Raw genomic sequence first — 22,598 nt, forward strand, 5'->3', positions numbered from 1 at the left:
TTCGGTCTCCTTCTCAAAAACAGCACTGAGGATCGTGCCCGGGGAAGGAAGACAAATGTTCTGTAAAAAAAAACAATAAAAATAAAAACAAAAGACTCTTTTATCAAACTGCTGCACCAAAATTTATGGCGCACCACGCACAGCAAGAAAATCCGGGAAAACAAGCCGAAACTTGCCATGGATGATTCATCAACAACAGGCAGTACTAGGCCTGCATTGTGCATCTAATCTTCCTCTTTCCGCCAGTGGCGCCACTCGATCGACAGCGTTGTTACCTAAAACTAAACAGCCTTCCAGACATCGTGTGTATCAAGCACAGCAACGAAACGACATTGGATTATTGAACGGCCATTTTCGCAACATCCAAACGGGAAATGGCCGCATGGAAAGATCGCAGAGGCGTCACTTGCACTCCTTGTGATTCTGAGATGCATGCTCTCTTCTTTCGCATTTTTTCGTTTGTTTAATCTTCCTAGTTATTTTTAAGTGTCCTCTTTTTTTTTCTGACATCTTATTTATATTAGTGCGAGATTTAAGGCCATGCATCGTGTCATAGCTGTATTGTCGGACCATCGGATCTATGCCCCTTCAGCGCTGTCGTCGTTCTTGGGAAAGTTAACGCCTCTACTCACCCCATTCCACCCGTTTCTCTCCCACTACGTCAAACAGCAGGCCACGAACCTTGCCGAATAGGGATGTTGCCAAACTTCCGTCAAACAGTGTCATGTCTCTTGAATATTGATTATAATACTGTAAGGTTAATTATTACTTATTCATAATTTAATTTAAGCAGGTCTAATGACGCTGATTGACTTATGCAAAATGCTATTAATTGCTTAATAATATTTCTTTCGCCACTCCGTGCTACAGTATTCATGTTGAGTTGACAACACTGGACTGCAAGTGCAAATAAACTGTCCCGCAAGAAGGCTCAAAATTGTGAGTAGTGGGGGAGAGAAAGGGAGAGGGATAGGAAAGAGAGAAATAGGAATGCAGGGAGAGAAATGAATTGCCGAGGCTGAAAAGGAATTAAGGTTCAGTTCGCATATCTTACGGGGGCACAGATCCGATGGTCGGACTATACACGCAACAACTACGTCATCAACAGGAACCTCTCTGTTGAATGACTGCAGGGTCTAGACTTCAAATTCACTGCGGCGTGAATGTATGCCTGCATTTCTTGTGCGGAAAAGCGAGGCTATTGCAATTCCTTTCAGTCCAGAATCACTGAAACTATTAGTAAGGCTAAACTAATGGAGACTGAAGCACTACTTATTATATCCGGCACTATACGCGTCCTTCTAAGGGTCAGGAAAATATTACAGTCTCCAGGCAGAGATGTGTTACAGATACCATAGCCATATGGCTAAGTCTCTATCATGTTGACGACCAGGAAGTTTAATATCTGAAGTACAGTCTTGAACATTTTAGTAATTCCTGTGGCAAATTTTTTACAACACTCCCAACCCAATCCCCACAAAACTCTTGGACGAAAGATATATAAGGCAGGCGGTTGGTTAATTACTAGGAGTATGTTCAGAGATCGGGTTCTTCCATGGAGCAACTATCTGTAGACATACACAGCACTATGAAACCCAACGAATGCGATATCCTACGCCACTGGACAATGGCAAGTTCCTGTCATAGGAATGAAGGCTCCGGACCAGTGTTGCCAACTCAGAATTCCATTTACTGCTGCACAAGCTTAAAAAACCCGCTAAACTGTAATTAAAAAGCTCCAGATTTTTCTTAACACATCACTTCCAAATTTCAAATATAAACTATACAGTTTTAGAAACTGAAGAATTTTATAGAAATATAAATTAAATTATGGAAAGTGTGTATCACTTCGTAGGCTCTGTGTTCTATGCAAAATCTTCTTCATATTCTTACAGAGTTTTACGCGGCATATTTCTTCAAAATTGAATGAAGTAGATCAAGAATATGATGTTGGAACTTCGGAAATAATCACATTCATGATCACACCAGTCGGTTCGTAATCTGATTTTCACACTGAGCTGGAGACGTGCCTGCTAACAATGAGTCTGGTTTTAAGTTTTAAGTATGTCTGTGTTACATAAACTGTAATGCGGAATGATTAAGTTAAATAATATATCATAAATTAAAATAATAATTCAGTTAATTATCCATTCTTTACGATTATATACATTAATTCATTTACAGAAACAGTGCATACATTAGATAAATGGCCAGTTTGTCCAAGTAATGTTTAATTTTGCTTAACGAATGTTAAATTAACAGTCTGTTTATTTTTAACGCTTTGTTAATGTATTTTCCATGTGTTCAACATAATTTTGTTTAAGATAACCAACACTTAACTATAACGTCTGTTAGCACTATTTTAACTATTCAACAGCAGTTGGTAATGATTCTACACATGTAAGACAATTTTTGATTGGCTAAAACTAATCTTTAAATTCTATATTATAGAGCGAGTCATGAAACTTGCATAAAACGACAACCTGTTATAGTAGGTCACGCTCCATAAACAAACAGTTGACAAATGAAAGTTGTAGGTGACGTGCTGAATAATAATTACAAAGTAAGGTTATATTTCCTCATTGCTATTATGGATACGAAATACGAAAGAAATAAAATAACACTGATGTATTTAAACAGTCCAAAGTATTTTTTAAATGTTATATTACCAGTCATATGCTAAACATTCCCTACTGAGAGACACAAAATATTAATTTCGCAACTTCTGTTCGAACAACTGTGGAGACATCGGCCATATTTAACTAACTGTTAAACGAGTTAACTGACCGAAATCCTACATTTAAAATTAACAAACTGTTAACAATCTGTTAAACCAAACTGGTGATGAAAACATACAATTTTATTAATTAACAAACTGTTTAGAGTTTAACAGTCGTTAAATTTTCTAACAATACTTGGAAAAACCTGCCATAAGAGTTTAACGAATGTGGCATACCTTATTTGTACAACAACAATGGATGAGGCAGGAAATGGACGTAGTTGCACCAAATCGAGTTAACATAAAACGTCGGTATTTTATACTCGTACAAAAAGTGAAAAAGTGTAATAATACCATACTAAACTCTGGTTTATTATTAACTAACATTGTTGTTCGCAAGTACATATAAAAACAATTATAACATCTTCACAGAAAATAACTTAAAAATATCATTTTCCTCTGCCGGAATCATAAAAAAACGCTAAATAAATAGCTAGCCGCTGAAGATAAGATTCTGTAGCTGACCATAGTCCTGAAAACACCAGATTTAGCTACAAAACCGCTGACTTGGTAACACTGCTCCGGACTTCATAAAACATACTTGGGCATCGTGCCTCACTTGAGGATTTGTGCCTCACTGACCTTCACAGAGCTTATCGCTCTGAGTGACATCATCTTCACAGTCCCCATTCCTCCCTCACGCAGCTCCTAGGCGTGGGCAGGTTCTATATCAGTTTCATAAGCAGTATCAGTGGTGGCATAATGGCATTACCAAAGCAGTGTGTACGCGTTAGAAAACGATTATTTCATGAGAAATGGGAGGAAGAGTTTTTTGCTGTTTAGAAGGGGAGAACATACGATGTATGTTATGCTCGAAAATCCTATTAGGCATTAATAAATTTAATATACAACGACATTACTCCTTATGTCATAAAGAACATGCTGAATTAGAAGGCAAGACAAATTAAATGTTATTTTTCGTGCTATTCCGAAGAAAATTTACGATTTTAACTTAACATTTGCATAGTATACTAAATACGACATTATACCTTAAACACGCTGCATTAAAAGGTAGCCTACGAGGAATTAAATGTTGTTTGTACGTATTATTTCCAAGAGAAATTTATAAAAAAAAATATCAAATGTGCGTAGAAAACGAAATATGATTTTCTGAAATTATTTTAGGTCGAGAACGTGCAAATCTATTAAGTAATCTTGAGAAACGCCAGAATATTCAAGAAAATAAACGTAGACAACGTGATGGAATATTATTGGCTAGTTACGCAATTTCTCGCCTGTGATTTAAATCAATTCAATGATGGAGGAACAGTGAAGAGGTTTATGATTAAAGCTGCCGAATTAATTTGCCAAATTGAATAAAAGTTTTCGAGTCTCTCACGTTAACCAAGCGCTTTCCTAATAATTCGCCACTGACCGCCTTAGCGATTACGATAAGGTGACGCAGGTCACAGCAGTTTATATTTCCCATCCTACTCTGCAGTCTCCTCTCCTAGTAAACAAACTATTTCAAATCGAGTGACTCACGTAACCGAAAATTGTGCCCATGTATGTCATAAAATACTGGAGTTGTAGGAGGGGGATCCAATATACAGTATGACACGATGCAAAACAACAAAATCCTGCACGTCGTCAAAGCCTTATATTACAGTATTTCTTACTTGAAGCTTTGTCCTGTATTTTTCTTCTGAAATTAGTGTGAGTTAAATCTTTTTGCTTTTTGCTTTGTGTGTAGTGAAATCCTATAATATACATATACTTAAAGCCAGATCAGGTTCCGCATTTTAACCCCTGCTTCATCCCTGCACTGTGAATAAAAACATAACCTCACAATTTTTACTTTTAGATAAAATAATACCCTAAGGCTTCTGGCGGTTACCAATAACTACTTAGGCCGTGTCTCAAAGCTCAAGTCCATACTACACACTACTGACTAGCAACTAGCTGACTTGTAAACTACACACTAGGGAGCTTTGGACATGTATGCTTGAAACATGGCCTTCTTCATAGATTATTTTTCTAAAAACCATGAAATCACGGTGCAGCACTAAATTAAGAGGGCAATGTCCTATGAATTATGTGGAAAATATAAGGACTTAATATATAATAATAATGTTTAAAACATTGTACAGAAGGCACTAACAATGCCAGTGTTCAAAGTTAACGTGTTATTCTACATTATATTTACATTATTTCACTTCCAAAGCATTTTCAGATTTAATAACCCCAATTGCTGATGAGGTATCCATGTTTGTTTAGTGAACAAGTCAGCAATCAAGCAAGCATTTTCGATTACTAGCTACTACGGACTTGATTGCTATCCACTATGTAGCTTTGGATCATAACTTCTGACGTCACATCCGGCTATTTAGTCAACAATCTAGTTCACTTCAGCTGAAAATGTAGCTTTGAGACACGGACTTAGTGTTTTAAAAAAAAAGCATGGATTTTAACAACATAGTTCAGCATGATTCCTGCCCACAACATTTAAGTGTTTTTTGAACATTACAACCACTACCCTTTGCATTAAATTTTAATTTATCCTCTAACCCATTCATTATTTTACACTTTATTGTATTTACTTTGTTTTTCTGTAGATATAGTGTTTAAAATAGGACAAGCAGCTTCTGATCTCATGTTTTGTGATACTTATAATTAAATTTTTGAGAGACAAAAATTAAAATATAAGTTTATAGCTAGTATACTTTGTTTAGTTTGTTATGTGACGAACCTCTTATATTAAACTTTCATAGTCCCCGTCTGTTGTTTTCTGTACCTACAGTTGGATACACAATGCGTGATATTCGGTACAAATGGCACGACGGGACAAAATCAGTAGGTATCTCCAGTGAGGTGCAACTTCCTCAATTTCGCGTCCTCGGGCACAGACAGAGGGCGACCGAAATTAACCTGTCAACAGGTAGACATCATCACCCACAATACCTAGCTTCGTTATGCTCTGTGCGGGACCACGATGTGCTATCTTTGGTTTTTTGACCATAGCAAAATGTGTTCTTGATTTGCGTAATATATTCGTGGCTTTGTCTTTAGTTTTCTCTCTCTACTTTGGTTTCTACTCCTTGTTTTTATTATTTTCTCTGCACTGCTGAGGAATCCAGAGTGAGCGGCGCATTTCAAAATTGGGTCTGGTAAAACATGACAGACATAGATGGCTGAATGTGCTTCCTTTGTGTTTCAAACAGGCTCGCCAACTCCCCCCTGGACAATGTGCTGTGGTGTGTAGTGCTTATGGAAATCGTTAGCCAGTTCCTTCCTTCTTTTAGTGACTTGTAGAATCATTTTAGTTGCTGCGACGCCCGTTAAATCGCTTCTTTAATCAAAAACAAATGCTGAAACGTGAGGTGTGCGCTCAACTATTCTGTTTTTAGTCAGCTGATAATGGATGTACTGGTATTGCCATCTGTGTGGGAATTAAGATAACAGAGTTCTAGATAGAGCTTTCTGCTGCGGATATAATATTTATTTTATGCTCGACCATGCCGAAATGTAGTAATTATACACCTGGTAGCAGCCCTTTAATGCACCTCATTAAATTATACCTATTCATTAAAGTTCAGGTGTTCCACCAACCATTGTACCATTGTAGCAATATGAAAGCGCAAGTGTCGATTATTCTCGGATATGCAATCGAAAGACAACTAGCGCGAGATTAGATTAATAATTGGCGTTAATTGTAAATAATATTCAAATAAATTCAATTTGTCATCTCGTTTTTCAATGTCTAATTCAATTTCAAGGTTATATCAAGATTAATATTTATTTTACTCTCTAGATTATATCAAGGTCAATGTCGACATTTGTTTCGCGTCTGCGCACATCTCACAATTTACGAGGTATTGCACAAGGTCAGTTCCGCTCCTCAGTCAGAAAAGAATAACATGAATACTTATGAATAATTTAAAGTTAGAAATATGGTCGAGCATAAAAAGTCGTATGAAACTTGACTATAATGGTAGTAGTTAAGACGCTCGTGTGAAAATGATGAAACTCGCTTGCGCTCGTTTCATAAACATACTCGCGTCTTAATTACTACCATTATAGGCTCGTTGCATAATGCACTATTATGCTCGACCATGCCGAAATGTAGTAATTATACACCTGGTAGTAGCCCTTTAATGCACCTCATTAAAGTACACTTATTCATTATCATTCAGTTGTTCAGCCAATGAGAAATCACCATTGTACCATTATGAAACCGCAAGTATCGATTATTCTCGGATATGCAATCGAAAGACAATTAGCGAAAAGTCACGGAGGCTTGAAATCCAATACTGTCGCAGAAGGTTATGTTCTGTTACTCTAATAATTAGCGTTAATTGTAAATAATATTCAAATAAATTCAATTTGTCATCTCGTTTTTCAATTCTAAATCAATTTCCAGATTATATCAAGACTAATCTTCATGTTATTCTCTAGATTATATCAGGTCAATGACATTCGTGCCTCGGAAAAAATCAAAACTTTCGCGTCTGCGCACATCTCACAATTCAGGTCAGTTCCGCTCCTCACTTACATAACCATAACATGAATACTTATGAATAATTTCAAGTTAGAAATATGGTCGAGCATAAAAAGTCGTATAAAACTTGCCTATAATGGTAATTAAGACGCTCGTATGAAAATTGTGAAACGAGCGCAAGCGAGTTTCATAAACAAACATACTCGCGTCTTAATTACTACATTATAGGCTCGTTGCATAATGTACTATTGTTTGTTATTTAACTTATAAAACATGGACTTTTCTTTGTCCTTTTCTTAAGAAATGAATAGTTTCGCCATAAATTTCAGATTCACTTGGTGCAAAAATCTGCTTGGAATAGACTATTAAAAAAACTTCCATAATTCATCAGGCCAGTAAACGAGCTCTGTAAGTTTCAAATTTACTTAAAATATTTCTGCTAGGAATATAACCTCCTTTCATATCATTAGGTGAAAATTGTAAGATTATGTTATTAATAAATTTATTAAAATAAAGTATTATTTCTGACTAATTTATATGTTGATGTACAGAAGCTCATATATGTTATCTTATAACTAAACACACAGGAATTCTCTTTAAAAGCTGCGGTCGTCCTACTTCTATACAACGAAAGCAATTAAATAGAAGTTAGTACAGTGAAACCCCTCAATAGTTGACACCTCCCGAGAAGTAAAAAAAAAAAAAATGTATGAAAATGTGTAGTGTCCGTTATTGGCAAAATAATATGAATGAAACTATAGGATTTTGAGACATTTATTGTTTTGAATTTCTTAGTAATTATGAAAATTTTGAGTATACAAAATTTTATACAGTAATATATTACAAATTACAGAATGCAGACTACTGTACAATACTTAAATTATGAAAAAACAAAAACAAATTCCTAGTGAATAATTGGCTCAACACTTAAATCTACATTTAAAATTTTAAATTGTTTTTCTTCTTCCCTACCGCTTTCTGAGTTCTATTCTCTTCATACGCTTCTACAACAAAAGTGAATTTCAAAATTCGAGGAACACCTTTCTCTATAATAGTTATTTACTTTACAAGTGTAGATTTCATGCAGATTAGATTAGATAAATAGAAAGTTTTCTATTATTACAGTATTTTACAACAAGCCACACAAGGAAGTGTTCGGCGAATTGATATCATTGCCATTAAGAACAACTCGGCATACATTCTCGATCCCACCATCAGACTTGACACACATGCAGATCAACCGCATGAGGTGGACAGTGAAAAGATACGGATCTCTGAACCAACAATCCCGTTCTATAAAGATAAATATAGCCTGTCCCACATTGATGTAATAGGTCTGATGGTGGGAGCACGAGGTACCATACCCTCCTTCTTTGCCAATAAATGTAAAAACCTGGGCTAACACACAGCATTGTGAAGGAAATAGCCATTAGTGCCCTCAAAGGATCGGTTCAGATATTGAGAAATCATTTGTATGGGAGTGATAATGGAAATTTCAAGTTATCTTAACCGATGACTGTTGATTGGTTTAGATATCAATGCCAATCAATTCGTACTATTATTTTTCTCGCGGTTTATGGCATTCAAATCATTCTAACCTATCTGATGATATCCCCCCCCCCCTTTCTTAACTGTAAATGAGCACAAACGCTACTTATGTGTAAATTTTTCTGACATTTTGCATATTCGATTCCCTAACCGTTTCAAATGTATATCATTTTACCTTTTAGGTGTGTTTCCAAATTATATGTAATACGCTTTGTCAAATCTGGCAACCTTTTCATAAGGGAAGCTAAATTTATTATTATGATTATTATACAACTAGCCGTACCCGTGCGCTCCGCTGCACCTGTTAGAAATAAATATAAAGTAATTACATAATTAAAATAGGACATTTGATCCAGGGAACAACTTTTACAACAGCGCAAGATAATCTGCTTGGCTCATTACCCAATTTTTTTGCATTGCATTTATTGCATATATATTTTATGTATTTTAACACGATTCAATTGAGCATAGTTAAAATTTGAATTATAAAATAATGGATTGCTAAGCTAACGTACTATTACTGCATACTAAATCAATACACTCTCGTTGTTCGTTAATTCTCTGAGATTAAAATGAGTGTACATAAATATTATTTTAAGAAATGCAGAAAACGAATGTACAAAATAGCCTATCAAATTTTCTGTGCATAAGAAGCTATTTTAATCTTACCAGTCCTCGATTTACTCAGACGTTACTGTAATAACATTATAGCATTATGTCCATCTAGATAACCTACACTTTCCAATGGTGAAATAATAATTAATTATACAAATCGGTTAATTTAGCTTCTGATATTACTTCATACAAAAACAGAAACATTCTCTGTAGGCTATCTTTCATAGCTTTCGATTGTTGATGTCCAAGGCACCTGTTTCGATTGTTGTTGTCCAAGGCCCCTTATAGACGAAGTCATTTGTTCTTAATTCATTGCACCGTCTTAGATGGCGTTATTTTAATTTTAAAACTCATTTATCTCATTAAATATCAGTCCTATCAAAATTTTGTAAAGAATAAAACTTATCGGAAATCATTTTTAAAGAAACTTTTGTGATGTAACATTTTTCAGAAAAATCAATAATAAGCGAGATATTTCGATTTATTTAATTCAGGCCCCCTTATAACCCCCCTTTTAAATAAAGTATTTTGAATGCCATATAGCCTAAAATCTAAGTTAGGCCTACAACGAACTTAATTTATATTCTAATTTTCATATAAATCGGTTCAGCCATTATCGCGTGAAAAGGTAAGAAACATACAGACAGACATACAAACAAAAATTTCAAAAATGCGATTTTCGGTTTCAGGGTGGTTAATTATATATGTTAGGACCAATTATTTTTGGAAAATCGAAAATTACCAGAAAAATTTCGGCTACAGATTTATTATTAGTATAGATTTATTATTACATTTCAGTATTGAATGAATTTGTTAACGTATTTTTGCAATGCTAAGAAGTTATTGAGAATCTCTTAATTCCTTAAAATATATCAAAATTCAGTATAGAATGTCACAGTTAAAGAAACATGCCCATACTTTCTGTATTTCTACGTAATGAAATCATATTAACAGACATTTCAATATCTACCTATAATTATTTACATTGCAAGTTCCAGTACGACAGGACTATCACTGCCGAAAGAAACAATGCTCACGAGAAGTTCCGCATTTTTTATTATGCTCACAATTATATCAAGTGATGATGATGATGATGATGATGATGATGATAATAGTAGTAGTAGCAAAATTTGTTGTCTGAACAAATATGCATATTGTTTCTTTTACAAAAAATCACTGTGTACAGAGGACATTCTACAAAATTTTAATACCATTATTTTATTAATCAGTAGAATAAAAAAGTAAAACGACAAACAGAAAAACACAGTTGGGTTTATTACAATAATTGAAACTTTATATTTTCTCCGTAGTAATAAATCGTGGTGTCAGAAAAGGGTGTCCTCTATCGCCTTCTTTATTTAATTTAATAAACGAAGTCATTTTAAAAATGGCAGATCAGTTTAAATAAACAATTCAAAATAAATAATAAATTGTTAGATACAATATTACTTGCCGATGATCAAGTAGTGATTTCCAGTTCTAAAGATAATCTACAAAGAGCCATTTTTACATTGGAAGAAATAAGTGCCAATTATAATTTTAAAATATCAAAGAATAAAACTAAAATTTTAGCATTTAAAGGACATGATTCCTTAAGAGCAAAAATAGTAATTGAAAATACAATTTTAGAGCAAGTGAATAGTTTTAAATATTTAGGGTGGTATTCATAGACATTTCGCAGCACGCGCTACGAGCGTACTAAGCTAGCCCCGGCTATCCACTGGTTACTTGTACAGAATTCAAATCATATCCTATCGCTAACACTGGTTTATGAATACGAAAAACGCTGATCATCCACCGAAAGCCCGCGCTAAAAAAGTCTATGAATACGGCCCTTAGGTTTTAACTTATCCTATATTAAAAGTGAAGATATTAATGACAAAATAAATAAATTTAATCTGATGTGTGGCGCTATTAAAAGAACCCTTAAAAGTACGAGGAAAGAAATAAAAATGAAATTTTATAAAGTAATGGCTGTTCCTATGTTAATGTATGGATCGGAATGTTGGACGATCACTACGAGGCAAGAACAAAGATTGGAAGCAATAGAGATGAGAGTTCTAAGAAATATAGCAGGATATACTCCACTAGATAAAATTTAACGAAATGAAGATATAAAAAAAGAATGAAATATTTTCAAACTCACTGATCGAATATTTAAATATAGAAACGCCTGGAAACAAAATATTGATAGAATGCCAGAAGAAAGATTTCCAAAACTGATGTTAAATTATAGACCTTATGGAAAGAGAAATATTGGACGTCCATACAGAAGATGATCTGAACAATTTTAACAATTCTAGCTTTCATGAAACCGGAACGAGCCTATGGCTTAATCCTTTGATATTTTCTCCTGAAACTATTTTTAATTGATTTTCTAAAATAAGGAGCATTAGCAAATTGAATGTTTGGTAATTTAGCTATTTTCTTGTTATAGAGCCTTGAACCGAAGTTGCTGCTGTGATTATATGCTACAGTTGTGGCACATTTAAGTTCTGCTGAGCATATTATGTTGTCTGATCTTTAGTTTCATATTTATGTGAATACAAATTAAATATACAGTATTTAGGTTTTTATATACGAAATTCAAAAATAGTTATAAATTTGATGGATATCAAATACTTCAAAATCACAATACAATAGTTCTGAATGATAATCAAGACGCTTATTAAGACGTTTTTGTTATTTTTTTCCTGTAGCAGTATTACTGGTATGAGAGGTATCCTAAAGCATAATTTTACCTACTACTTATGTAACTGACTGTATAAAAAACAGCGCATGGAGCTCTCAAATAATGCCTACTAAAGGCACATTCACAATGAAAATTAAACATAACCGTAACATAAACACAGAAGTTTGCGCCCAGGCTACCAAATGGGATCATTCACAACGATTCACATAAACATTGACATAAACATTACCGTTAAGACGTTAACATGAAAGTTTGCAAACTCCAAACTTTCATGCTTATGCTTACGTGATTTGCAAACAGAACACAATCGTGGAGCGCTGATGTATACGACAGAAAATGAGAAAATGGCGTCGTTATGTTTCCATGGTTACGAAGTATCTTTGCGGTTATGTTTATGTTCCCACCGTGAATGTTTACCATAACGTTTATACATTTGAAGAGCTTGCGGAAAAAACGATGAATGTCCCATTTCTATTAAGGATTACATAATGATCTAATTGAGTCTATAACTGCAAGATGTAGCGCTGTTTCTATAGAAAATAAAGGAAAGGATTACTGTATTCGTGGTGATAATTCTCATTTTTACCATTTTTCATAAGAACAACATTAAATTTCGCAGTGATCCATTGAATTAGATAATGACATCAACCTTAAGAAAACTGTGACATTCGTTTTTCCCGTAAACTCTTCATTTTTAAGTTAACGCTTACGTTATGTTTAATTTTCATTGTGAATGAGACTTAATACATTGTTACGAAGTTCACGGCGCTCGACAAGGCTCGAGTCTTGACTTAATTTGTGCTGTCATTGCATGATATACTATTAAAATATATTGTTACTGGTCATCAATTGCTGGGGAAAAACTGCACCAGACGAGTGGACAGAAGCAGTATTGGTACCATCCATTACAGCAGACGGTGATAGAACAAATTAGTGAAGCTCTCGCTTTCGTTTCTTTTCCTTTACTTCGATAAGTAATAGATCCATTTTATAATTTACACAGCGCAAGACAGTAGAATAGAGATCTCAATACTTGTATGCTTTATAAATAGATATTATTGCTTTTTTTTTAATATTTTGTTTGGGAGAAGCGTTGAGGCAGGCAACTTCTAACCCCTATGATTGCAGCATCGACAGTTTTCAGGACCCTGGCGACCGTCTATTCCTAATATTTGTTGAGGCAGACGGAACAGCGATACATCTCCAAGGACTCGTAGCCAATATTCATGATTTTATCCCGACACCGCACACTCCAGTCGGTAACATATTTCTGATTTGTGATAATTGGACGCTGATGGGTGAGACAAGAGAGAGAGTTTTAGCGACGAGAGAGAGCGCTCCGGTGGAGCGATCTCGAATTAAAATAAGCGGAAGGTCAAGCAAGATTTTCTCTGTATCCTCCTCAGCAGTGTTAGTGTGCGTGCGTGTGTGTGTTTGCACCTGGCCCATAGGAGGACGAGCGGGCCGCTGAGAGCTGAGCTCCACAGTGTCACTTTTCACTCCACCCGTAAGTCGCACATGGCCTTCCTTGTTTCTCTCCTAGTTGGTTATACTATGAGAGACATCCGCTATAAGTGGAACGAGGGACCCAACTCTGTCGGCGTGTCCAATGAGGTGTCGCTACCCCAGTTCAAGGTGTTGGGCCATCGACAGCGGGCCATGGAGATTAGCCTCACAACAGGTACAATCCTATCACAAGCTGTAGCAGAGTGGACTTTGCCACCCCGGCCGGGTGACATTCTTCACTCGACCATTTTAGCTACGCCGTCTATCACCCAGCATAAATCGCACAAAAACTGTTGTTATTATTATTATTATTTATTTATTTACACTATTATATATATATATATTTGACAATTTTCCGTTGCCGTCACCATTATCAAATTGGATTTTTATTTTGATTGTTCAAAAGGGGAACCAATTCCGTCGAAACAGGTAAATATGAAGTTAAAAAAAAAATAAAAACTAAATAAAATTGGTTCTTAGAATCGAGAGCTTTCCTCACATCGAACTCATGCAACAATCAATTATGTTTTTTTTTATTCTAGACATGTTCATTCGACGAGATATTGCAGTTTTCTGTAATACACATTTAAATGTCTTAAAACTCATACACGAGAGAATGAATATTACACTTCAAATCAAAAAAATAATTGAGACAATGTGTTGAAATCTCAAAATTGTATTGATCATTTTCAGCTATTGCAAACAATATACTATGTAACACAAGGCTGACAAGGGAGGTGGGAACTCGGGTTTCCTATCGCACTTCTTACAAAATCAAAGTTTCTTTTCAAACGGGAACTTGTGGACAGTTTTTTTCGGAATACCTTGTGGCTGCGGCTCGCTTGACCCTCACGCTCCGGCCCCGAGGTCCAACCTCATGGCCTGCTCTCGTTCGCCTCACCTCACACCTTGTGGCTACTTAGAACACTTTTGTTCTAAAGTTTCAACTTTCATGGGGAGATCGTTCTGTGCATTCACCCGGGCTACTACAGGAAGGCCATAACTGCATTCCAAACGTAAGTTCCATTCTTTGGGCCAACAAGTGGATGTATAATAAATATATTTTATAAACAATAGGTGCAATTGAATTTGCACAAACTTTCTCATACACGATATGATAACTGCACATTAGAAGTAAATGAATTTATACCTCCAGAAACAAAGACATTGTATCCTAGCAACTACGTATCTTCACTTGTTAAATAACAAAGCTATAATTATAAGAAAATAATCCCTGGTTATTTGTTGCTTTTATTTCTAACAACGTATCTGCTTACAATGTTCTGAACTTCACTTTGAATTGGCAAATATTGATTTCAGACATAAAAAAAAGGAAAATAAGCATGCACGATGCAGGAAAGGAATCTCTTGCAATTTAGATAACTGTGTTTAAATTCTGTCTCAATTTTGAAAGCAGACAAAAATTTTACATAAAGTTGTGACGTATTTAATAAACGGCACGAATATAAAACCGATGTTCACGAATTCTCCGTAGTTTCACACAATTAAATTTTCAGTAGCAGAAGAATTATGCACGTGCTTGGAGGAGACGTGACGCGCTCTGGAGGTGAAAATGATTTGAGTAACATGGCACTTTGTCCATATTGTCGTGTATGAGAAAGTAATAGAAGTGAGGGCAAGACAAATATTATGAACCTTTAGAACCACTGTTCTCATAGTAATGAAAACTCTGCTGTTTTTTGAAACCTCGACGCTTTTTGAAGGCATCCTTTGTAACGCATACTCAACGAAAATGCTTTCTGCACATTTATGAGACTGCGACCAACTTATTTTACATTCTAGTTGTTGTTGATGTTGTGTTGCCATTTGATTTATAACACGTCTCTATATGACAACCGGCGGGCGTGACAACCGGAGAACAGTGACGAATCTCCAGCGTTGCCACGCTCACAACGCTGTGATGTTGTTTGTTGATATTGACGTGTTTTGCCCGTTTCTCTCGAGAGATGGCACACTCGCTTCTGTTTCTCTCTCTCTTTCTCTCTTTTTACATGCCAACACTGCTGGTCTTGCATGTCAGGCGGCGCTCTGTGTTATACTGTTAAGTGTGTGTACTCTGTGTGTGTGAACAGCAACCCAGCTCTGTGGAAGTATCACGTAATGTCTCACAAGTTGTACACCAACGAGCTGGGGACAGGGGACTAACATCTCACATTTTCTGTATTAAACATGTCTCTTGGTTGGCTTGCATTAGTGGGATTGCTAGTCCCACATTAATATATGTGTATGTTTGTTTGCATGCTATGTTCACGACTAGGTTAAACATAATGAACGCCGTTTTCTCTCCACCCCTCCCTGTAACGCCATCTCTTCAGGTAGGGTAGGGACGCTACACCGGCAACAACACTGTGGTAACGTATCAAAGGACAAAAGGCAACACCTGGGATAGCTCTAGAGCTGTACAAGTCCATCTCTCCCTCATCCCCGCTCTCCCACCTCTCCCTTCTCAATAGCGGCAGATTGGATTAAAAAATATTGCGCTACCAATACCTTGAATTTCATCTCACAACCTTGCACCATGCCACTGAGCTCTTTTTAATCATAACGTTATGAGATTCAGCTATACGAATGATGTACATTGTTTAAACATTTGATAATAGCCGCAGAAATTGTATTGTATTGTATTTGATTGCCAACATTTACATCCATTGTGGACCTCACAATTTTTGTATCCGGTGCCACAATTACGTTCATTAAAGATATACCTTTTGTAGACGCTGTTATAATTTGACTTTAGACCCCATTTAAATTGATCATTATTCCCATCTTTAAAAACCTAACAACTTGATTTAGATCATTCAAAATTTCCACTTTCACGACTTTGTTCATGATTTTCAGTACACTTATATCGAACACATACAATAATAGCCGCAGAAATTATGATTAGTGAAACAGCAAAATTAAACATATTTGAGGTTATAACATTCTATTTTCAGCAAGCCACTTCGGTTTAGTGAATTCTCCGTAAGATGAGAACTCTTGTGATATTTGAATAACACTACTTCGAAAATATATTAATAAACAATTTATAATATGCAGAAACAGATCACATTATTATAAATTAAGATATTTAATACTTACATTGCTGACAAAGCCATCACGCAATATCACGGCCCACTATATTGTTAAGGAAACGATGAAAAAAAATTTAACATCTGAACATCAGATGCGGCAAGACATTAAACAAATGCGCATCAGATGCGTCAAATAGTCGTTACGAAAAATACGTTCAGCCGTAATATCGATGTTCAAAAATATATTTTCTGACCAGCTTGTTATTGTATTCAGGAAATTAAATTATTATTATATGGAAGTGCAAGTATAAAGATTTTCCGATCAAAATATTTACATTAAAATTATTATGGATGTTAAACTAAATTTTCAAAACTCGTGAAGCTATTAAATATGTTAACATGTCAACGTAAAAAAATGATAATTCAGGCGATGACACTTTTGCCTTCTGATAAGGACCTGCGCTCGGGCGTCGGTTCGATTCCCACTTGGGCTGATTATCTGTGCAAATTCTCGGCCCATATAACTACCACCAATTCCATCGATGTTACATAACTAGTACTTGATAATCTTCGTTCAGTAGTCGAATAAAATGCATGTTAAGGACAAGATAATTTAATATAAGGCGAAATGAAAACCTTTATAATAGATTGAATTCCGTATCATAATATGAAAATAAAATAAATTAAAAGTGACGTATTGGATTGTATTTTATCACTTCTAGTATCAACTAAACGTATTAAATTATAATATGAAAATGAACAAAGGCACACAAACTTGATGCAATTTTAACAAACATTAGGAATGTAATTGTTTCGGTATTTTTCATTCCTGGGACTAACTAAATATGTTGAATTTATCGTATAAAAGAGGGGAAAATATCAGAAGACGATAACTATTATATTTCAGCAAAAACTAAGAACGATCAATTAAATTAATAAACCTTCCGAACCAACTAAACACTGAATGGAAAACACATTTGCAGTTCAAGGTAAATATATGTCAAACAAAATGTTAAATCAAATGTTGGAACCATCCGACCTACCCACATGTGTTCCGTTGTATCGCGGTGAAAGAAGTCTATTCGGGTAAGAATGTCCATCAACACGCCAGCCGTCGGGTCTGTTCCACGAGGTCAATGTTATCTTTAACAAGACTTCTTCAGGATGGAAGCAGGTTGTGGGTCCAGTCATATAAACTAAAAGAATCCTGCTTCAGGCAAAATTCGTCTATCTCTCAGATTGAATATCGATATTCAGTGATCAGTGCAGCTGCAAGTGTCGTTAAATGAAATGAGTTACTACTACTGCTACATCGAAGAGCTTACATTGCTATCACTGCAAATGTAAACACCTTGCCTGAGTACCTGATTTCTTACAAATGCTGTATCTGTGGAGCTGATGAACTATCACAACAATGCTGTTCTCAGATCTACAATCTCTTCTTTATACTAGCCAACTTCATTAGCTCAGAGTTTAGCAAAATGAACTTGGGCTTGGATAAAATCTTGAGGATCATCATCATCATCATTATTATTATTATTATTATGTTTCAGGCTTCGATATTTTGATGTCTTCCTATTACAGAAGAATAAATTTCCCTTTCCTTATGTAAGGCACCCCAATTTTGTCTTCCATTCTGGAGTTGTATAATATTTTCGTCCATTCTTACCATCTTGTATTTATTTCTCATGACCAATCGACTTAAAAGAAAGATGTTCCGTTCTTTTGAGCAAAAATGACTTGCAATTCTATCTTAATTTTGATCCAATTGCCTCTGTCGGAAGGGCTACAGAATTCGTAACGTCGACTTTGAAATGTTATTAATACTTTAAAATATTTCCAGACTTCTACCTCCTTTTATCACTAACTCCACGTCAGTAAATGGTGCAAGGTTATGGCACACTTCTAATAATTCGGTACGATTTATTTTTAAATAAATCTATAAGCTAAAGAAGGAATATTTATTTTCATTCCTCGCGACCGATTTATGAACAATTTCGCTACTCCATTTAGAATTTTCTGTAATTGTGATAGAATTAATTTTATTTATTTTCCATGTCACAATAGGTTGTGGATGGCATATTACTTTTAATCCATGATAACCTGATGAAAAGCGATGCTATTTCAACAATGAGACATTTGAGAGTTCAACTGTTTTCCTTGATAGTCATTCCTTCTAGTTGTTGTGTAGCAAATTATATCTTTGCCTTCAGTTTTAACTCTGTGACAAACTTAAGATGAACTCTGCGATTATTTAATAAAAGATTAAAATGTGTGAAATATAGATGAAATTTACGGTGTTTAAATATTTTAAATCCAATCTGCATAAAGTACTATTAGAGTTATTATATTTCTGAATGTGTACTCACTGTTTGTTTCTTTTTACTGTAAATATTTGAAGATGAAATGTGTCTGGATATATTACTATTTAAATGTAAGTGTAGTTAAGAAGACTCAGCCAAGCAGAGATGGCAGCACAGTCGTGTGGCTCAAAATAAAAAAGGTTAGAGTTTCTTGTAAATTGATTTAGTCACGATTATCTTAATAAAAGCGAATTAGAAACGTGTTGTGAAAGTAAAAATGCTTTGAATATTATGTGCAGGTACTGAAAACGCTGTATTTCCGACTCTGCTTACAGGCTGAAGTTCTGTGTGAAAACAGTATTAAAGATATAATAATTTGAAATATGTTTTAACGTTTATTATAGTATTGCACGGAGAATGAAGTTGACCAAGGTTTCTTTATGACGAAACTTCTTTTACCTTAAGAGAAATGCAGCGTCAAAATCTTCCCGACTACTTCGGAATCAGCTGGATTGCAAGATTCTAACCAAAGTCATGACGCCGCGAAGATTTACTCGCTGCAAGATGTTTCACGTTATCTTCAATCTAAATAAAATAAATAGGGATGTTCAGAAAAGCGATATGTTGCTTTCATATCGATGTTCACTGTTTTACGTCGATCTGAACTAAATAACCCAAAGGACAATGGAGGCGCAGTACTAGTTGCAACACATCAGAATCACACAGTTTCTTGTTCTTCACTTCGTTATTTTCTATTGTACAAAAGTTTATTCATACTATGAAAATCTCTCACCACTATTGACGCGCTCAGATCACAAATGGGTCCGTTGTCATACGATATATGTTGTTACAGGTCCCGTTGCATGACTCCCTTCCCCAGATTGAATACAAATCGAAATATTGCTACGATGATTAAGATGTGTAGAATCATCATGTGGGCCTGTTATTGTGATGCATGGCGAATCGGTCCCATTTGACGCATGAAATTTGTATATGGTAGATTTTACGAAATTGTTACAGAAGACAGAGAAATATGTCCTTAAAGGGAGGGCAGTGTACTTGAAGATTATGCCAACAGGGTCGTCAATTTCCCTCTAGTTCACAATAATTGTCTTCTTTTTGTGTCAATCTCAAGATTTTACTATTCTTCCAAGCGTCCTTACGAAAAGTAAAATCATGAAGCTGTAGGGCTAGATTAGTTTGCCCGTGGTGCGTCAAGACAGGTGTCTCTGATGTACACGAGAATGTTGGTGTTGACTATCAGTCGAGATTTAGTAAAATTCTGAGATGAAAAGCAGGGCATCCCAGTGGAAGACATGATTGTAATACCCTCACTGTTTGCTGAAAATTCCTGTTGGACTCCGTCATTTATTTCTTCAGCTGTTTCAATTTCGCCGGTTTCATACACTCGTCTGAAAGCACTCAGTAACAAACAACGCACCGAGGTTTTGGTTCGCTTTCATTGCCACACTAAGTAAATCCAAGTTCCAAATAACTCTTACAATATTTACGAAAGTATTTTTCTTTGAACAGGAGTAGATATTTCTTTAATGGCACTAGAATCACTGATATTATCTTCACACACAGCTTCTGAGCTATTAGCACTGCCTAAATGGAGCGTATCATCACGTTCCTTTCTTTTCAAAGATCCGGATCGAAGCCAGTTTTCCATTATGTATAATGGGCACTATTTAACAGAGACATGGACAACTACTAGCGTGTACCACATAAGAAGGATTTCAAACAACTAACTGCTAACAGGCAAGCGATGAATCAACGATGCACAGAATCTGTTATGTCACTTGTGATTGGCTACAAAAAATATTAGAAAAGTATTGTAATTTGAATTTCTGGATCCGATACGTCCGGATTTTAAAATAGGCGGAGTAGAAAATTTCGAATATCGTCATCTGGAAAAACAGAAATAAAAAGAATTAATGCAGAAATATGCCCGATTTTCAACAAGTAAAGATACAATTTGGCACGTTCTATCACAGTCAAGATGAAATATATACAGACGAGATTTACAATATACTTAGTCTACTAGTACAACACAAAGTTTTAGTATCAATTTCATGAAGTGTTATTGAATGTCATGAATTCACCTACAGAATAGAAGGCGTGAGAAATTAGGTACTTCTTTAATTTGGCCCTAAATAATTTTATGTTTTGAGTTTCATTTTTTATATCGATAGGGAGGCTATTAAAAATTTTTACTGCTTTTTAATAGCACGATAGACTTGCCGATGGAGTATGAAAGTAATTTCTTGACGTGTATTTATGCTATGAACTGTTGAATTAGTTACAAAGTTTTCACGATTACATACGAGGAAGATTAATAATGAAAAGATATACTGACAAGCCATGGGCATTATTTGTAGTTTTTTAAATAGTCCTACACGATTCCCTAGATTTGGCATCTACTATTCTAATTACTCTTTTTTGTAATAGAAATATACTGTTACTATCTGTAGAATTTTCCCAGAATATTATTCCAAAACTCATTACCGAGTGGAAGTATGCAAAGTATATTGTTTTTAAGTTATTGATATTTACTATCTTTTGCATAGATCTAATAGCAAAACAAGCTGAATTTAGTTTGGGGGTTGCAATTCAGAGCAACTGCTACGAAATCTGACAATAATTACAGCGTTATAACTAAATCGAGTAGCTTCTGCAATTCGAATAGTATTTAAATAAAATGCTGTTATCACATTGTAATAGCTAGTCTATGTTTATCTTGCAATATCAACATGTAAAATAAAGTCCCCAGAAACCATCGCCGTCCGGTCAAATTATACTCAGATAGGCCTACAAGATCATCTGGAAAATCAGGCGAGATTTTCCTTAAATATTTAATGACAATTATGCTCACCATTTTACGCCATTCCTACAACCGACAAAAAATCGTGAATATCGAGTGACCAAACAGGAAGTAGATTTGTAAACTTGTCCGACAAGCGTTAGGCATCTGTCATCCACAAATGTTTTCTTCTGTGTTGATGATCACGGGTAAAGTTGTTTTAATCCCACACGACCAATAGCCAATATTAGTATACAGCTGGAAGGATGCAAAGTAGGGAAAACGGACGTACCTCGAGAAAATCTATCCCTGAAAACGTTCTTATTCACAGAAAATAGCAATTGAGTTGAATTGGCCATACTCTAACTATCCACTAACAGGTTTCAAGGAAAAGCACAACTTCAGATCGAAACCCTCATTGAAAGTTTGTACAGAGACAAATTTTGTAAATACAAGGAATAGGTTAGGACTACACTGTAAAAATGTTCTGCTATGATAGTACCCAACTTGAGTATCCTTTTACTTTCCGGTAAACAAGAGAATCCAGATGCATCACATCTTACCCTATAGTAAAGATAGTAACTTATTTCATTGGATTAGTGTATATAAAGTGTCTCAGAAATAAAACGACAAAATTTTCTGGAATCTTCTTACTCAGATAGTTCTTGATATAGCAAGTAAACATGATTTGTGATTAGGCAATGAGTTGGTGCATCATAAGTATAGGGAATTTGGAAACCTCCCCGGAATAAGGTTGTAACTAACAAAACTGTAATTCAAGTTTCAGGAGGGAAGAAACTAATTCCAGGGGCGTATTTCATTAGGCCTATATTTACTACCACAACCATTTGAGTAAATAAGGATACAAGTTTATTGAAC

General features: G+C 35.2%; 1 protein-coding gene across 14 annotated transcripts in view; it reads left to right on the top strand.

The window, feature by feature from the left end:
* Rdl (Resistant to dieldrin) overlaps positions 1-22,598 on the top strand; it is a 448,130-nt gene that overhangs the window by 371,288 nt on the left and 54,244 nt on the right. For 9 of the 14 annotated variants that reach the window (XM_069830119.1, XM_069830126.1, XM_069830123.1 and 6 more), the window contains exon 6: positions 13,616-13,753. In XM_069830119.1, the coding sequence (XP_069686220.1) occupies positions 13,616-13,753 (138 nt within the window). Of the gene's footprint in view, positions 1-5,519; positions 5,658-13,615; positions 13,754-22,598 lie in introns of all 14 variants that reach the window. The other 5 variants (XM_069830121.1, XM_069830127.1, XM_069830132.1 and 2 more) reach the window with 1 other exon arrangement.

The sequence above is a fragment of the Periplaneta americana genome, chromosome 7, assembly GCF_040183065.1.
Source record: "Periplaneta americana isolate PAMFEO1 chromosome 7, P.americana_PAMFEO1_priV1, whole genome shotgun sequence".
Lineage (NCBI taxonomy): Eukaryota > Metazoa > Arthropoda > Insecta > Blattodea > Blattidae > Periplaneta > Periplaneta americana.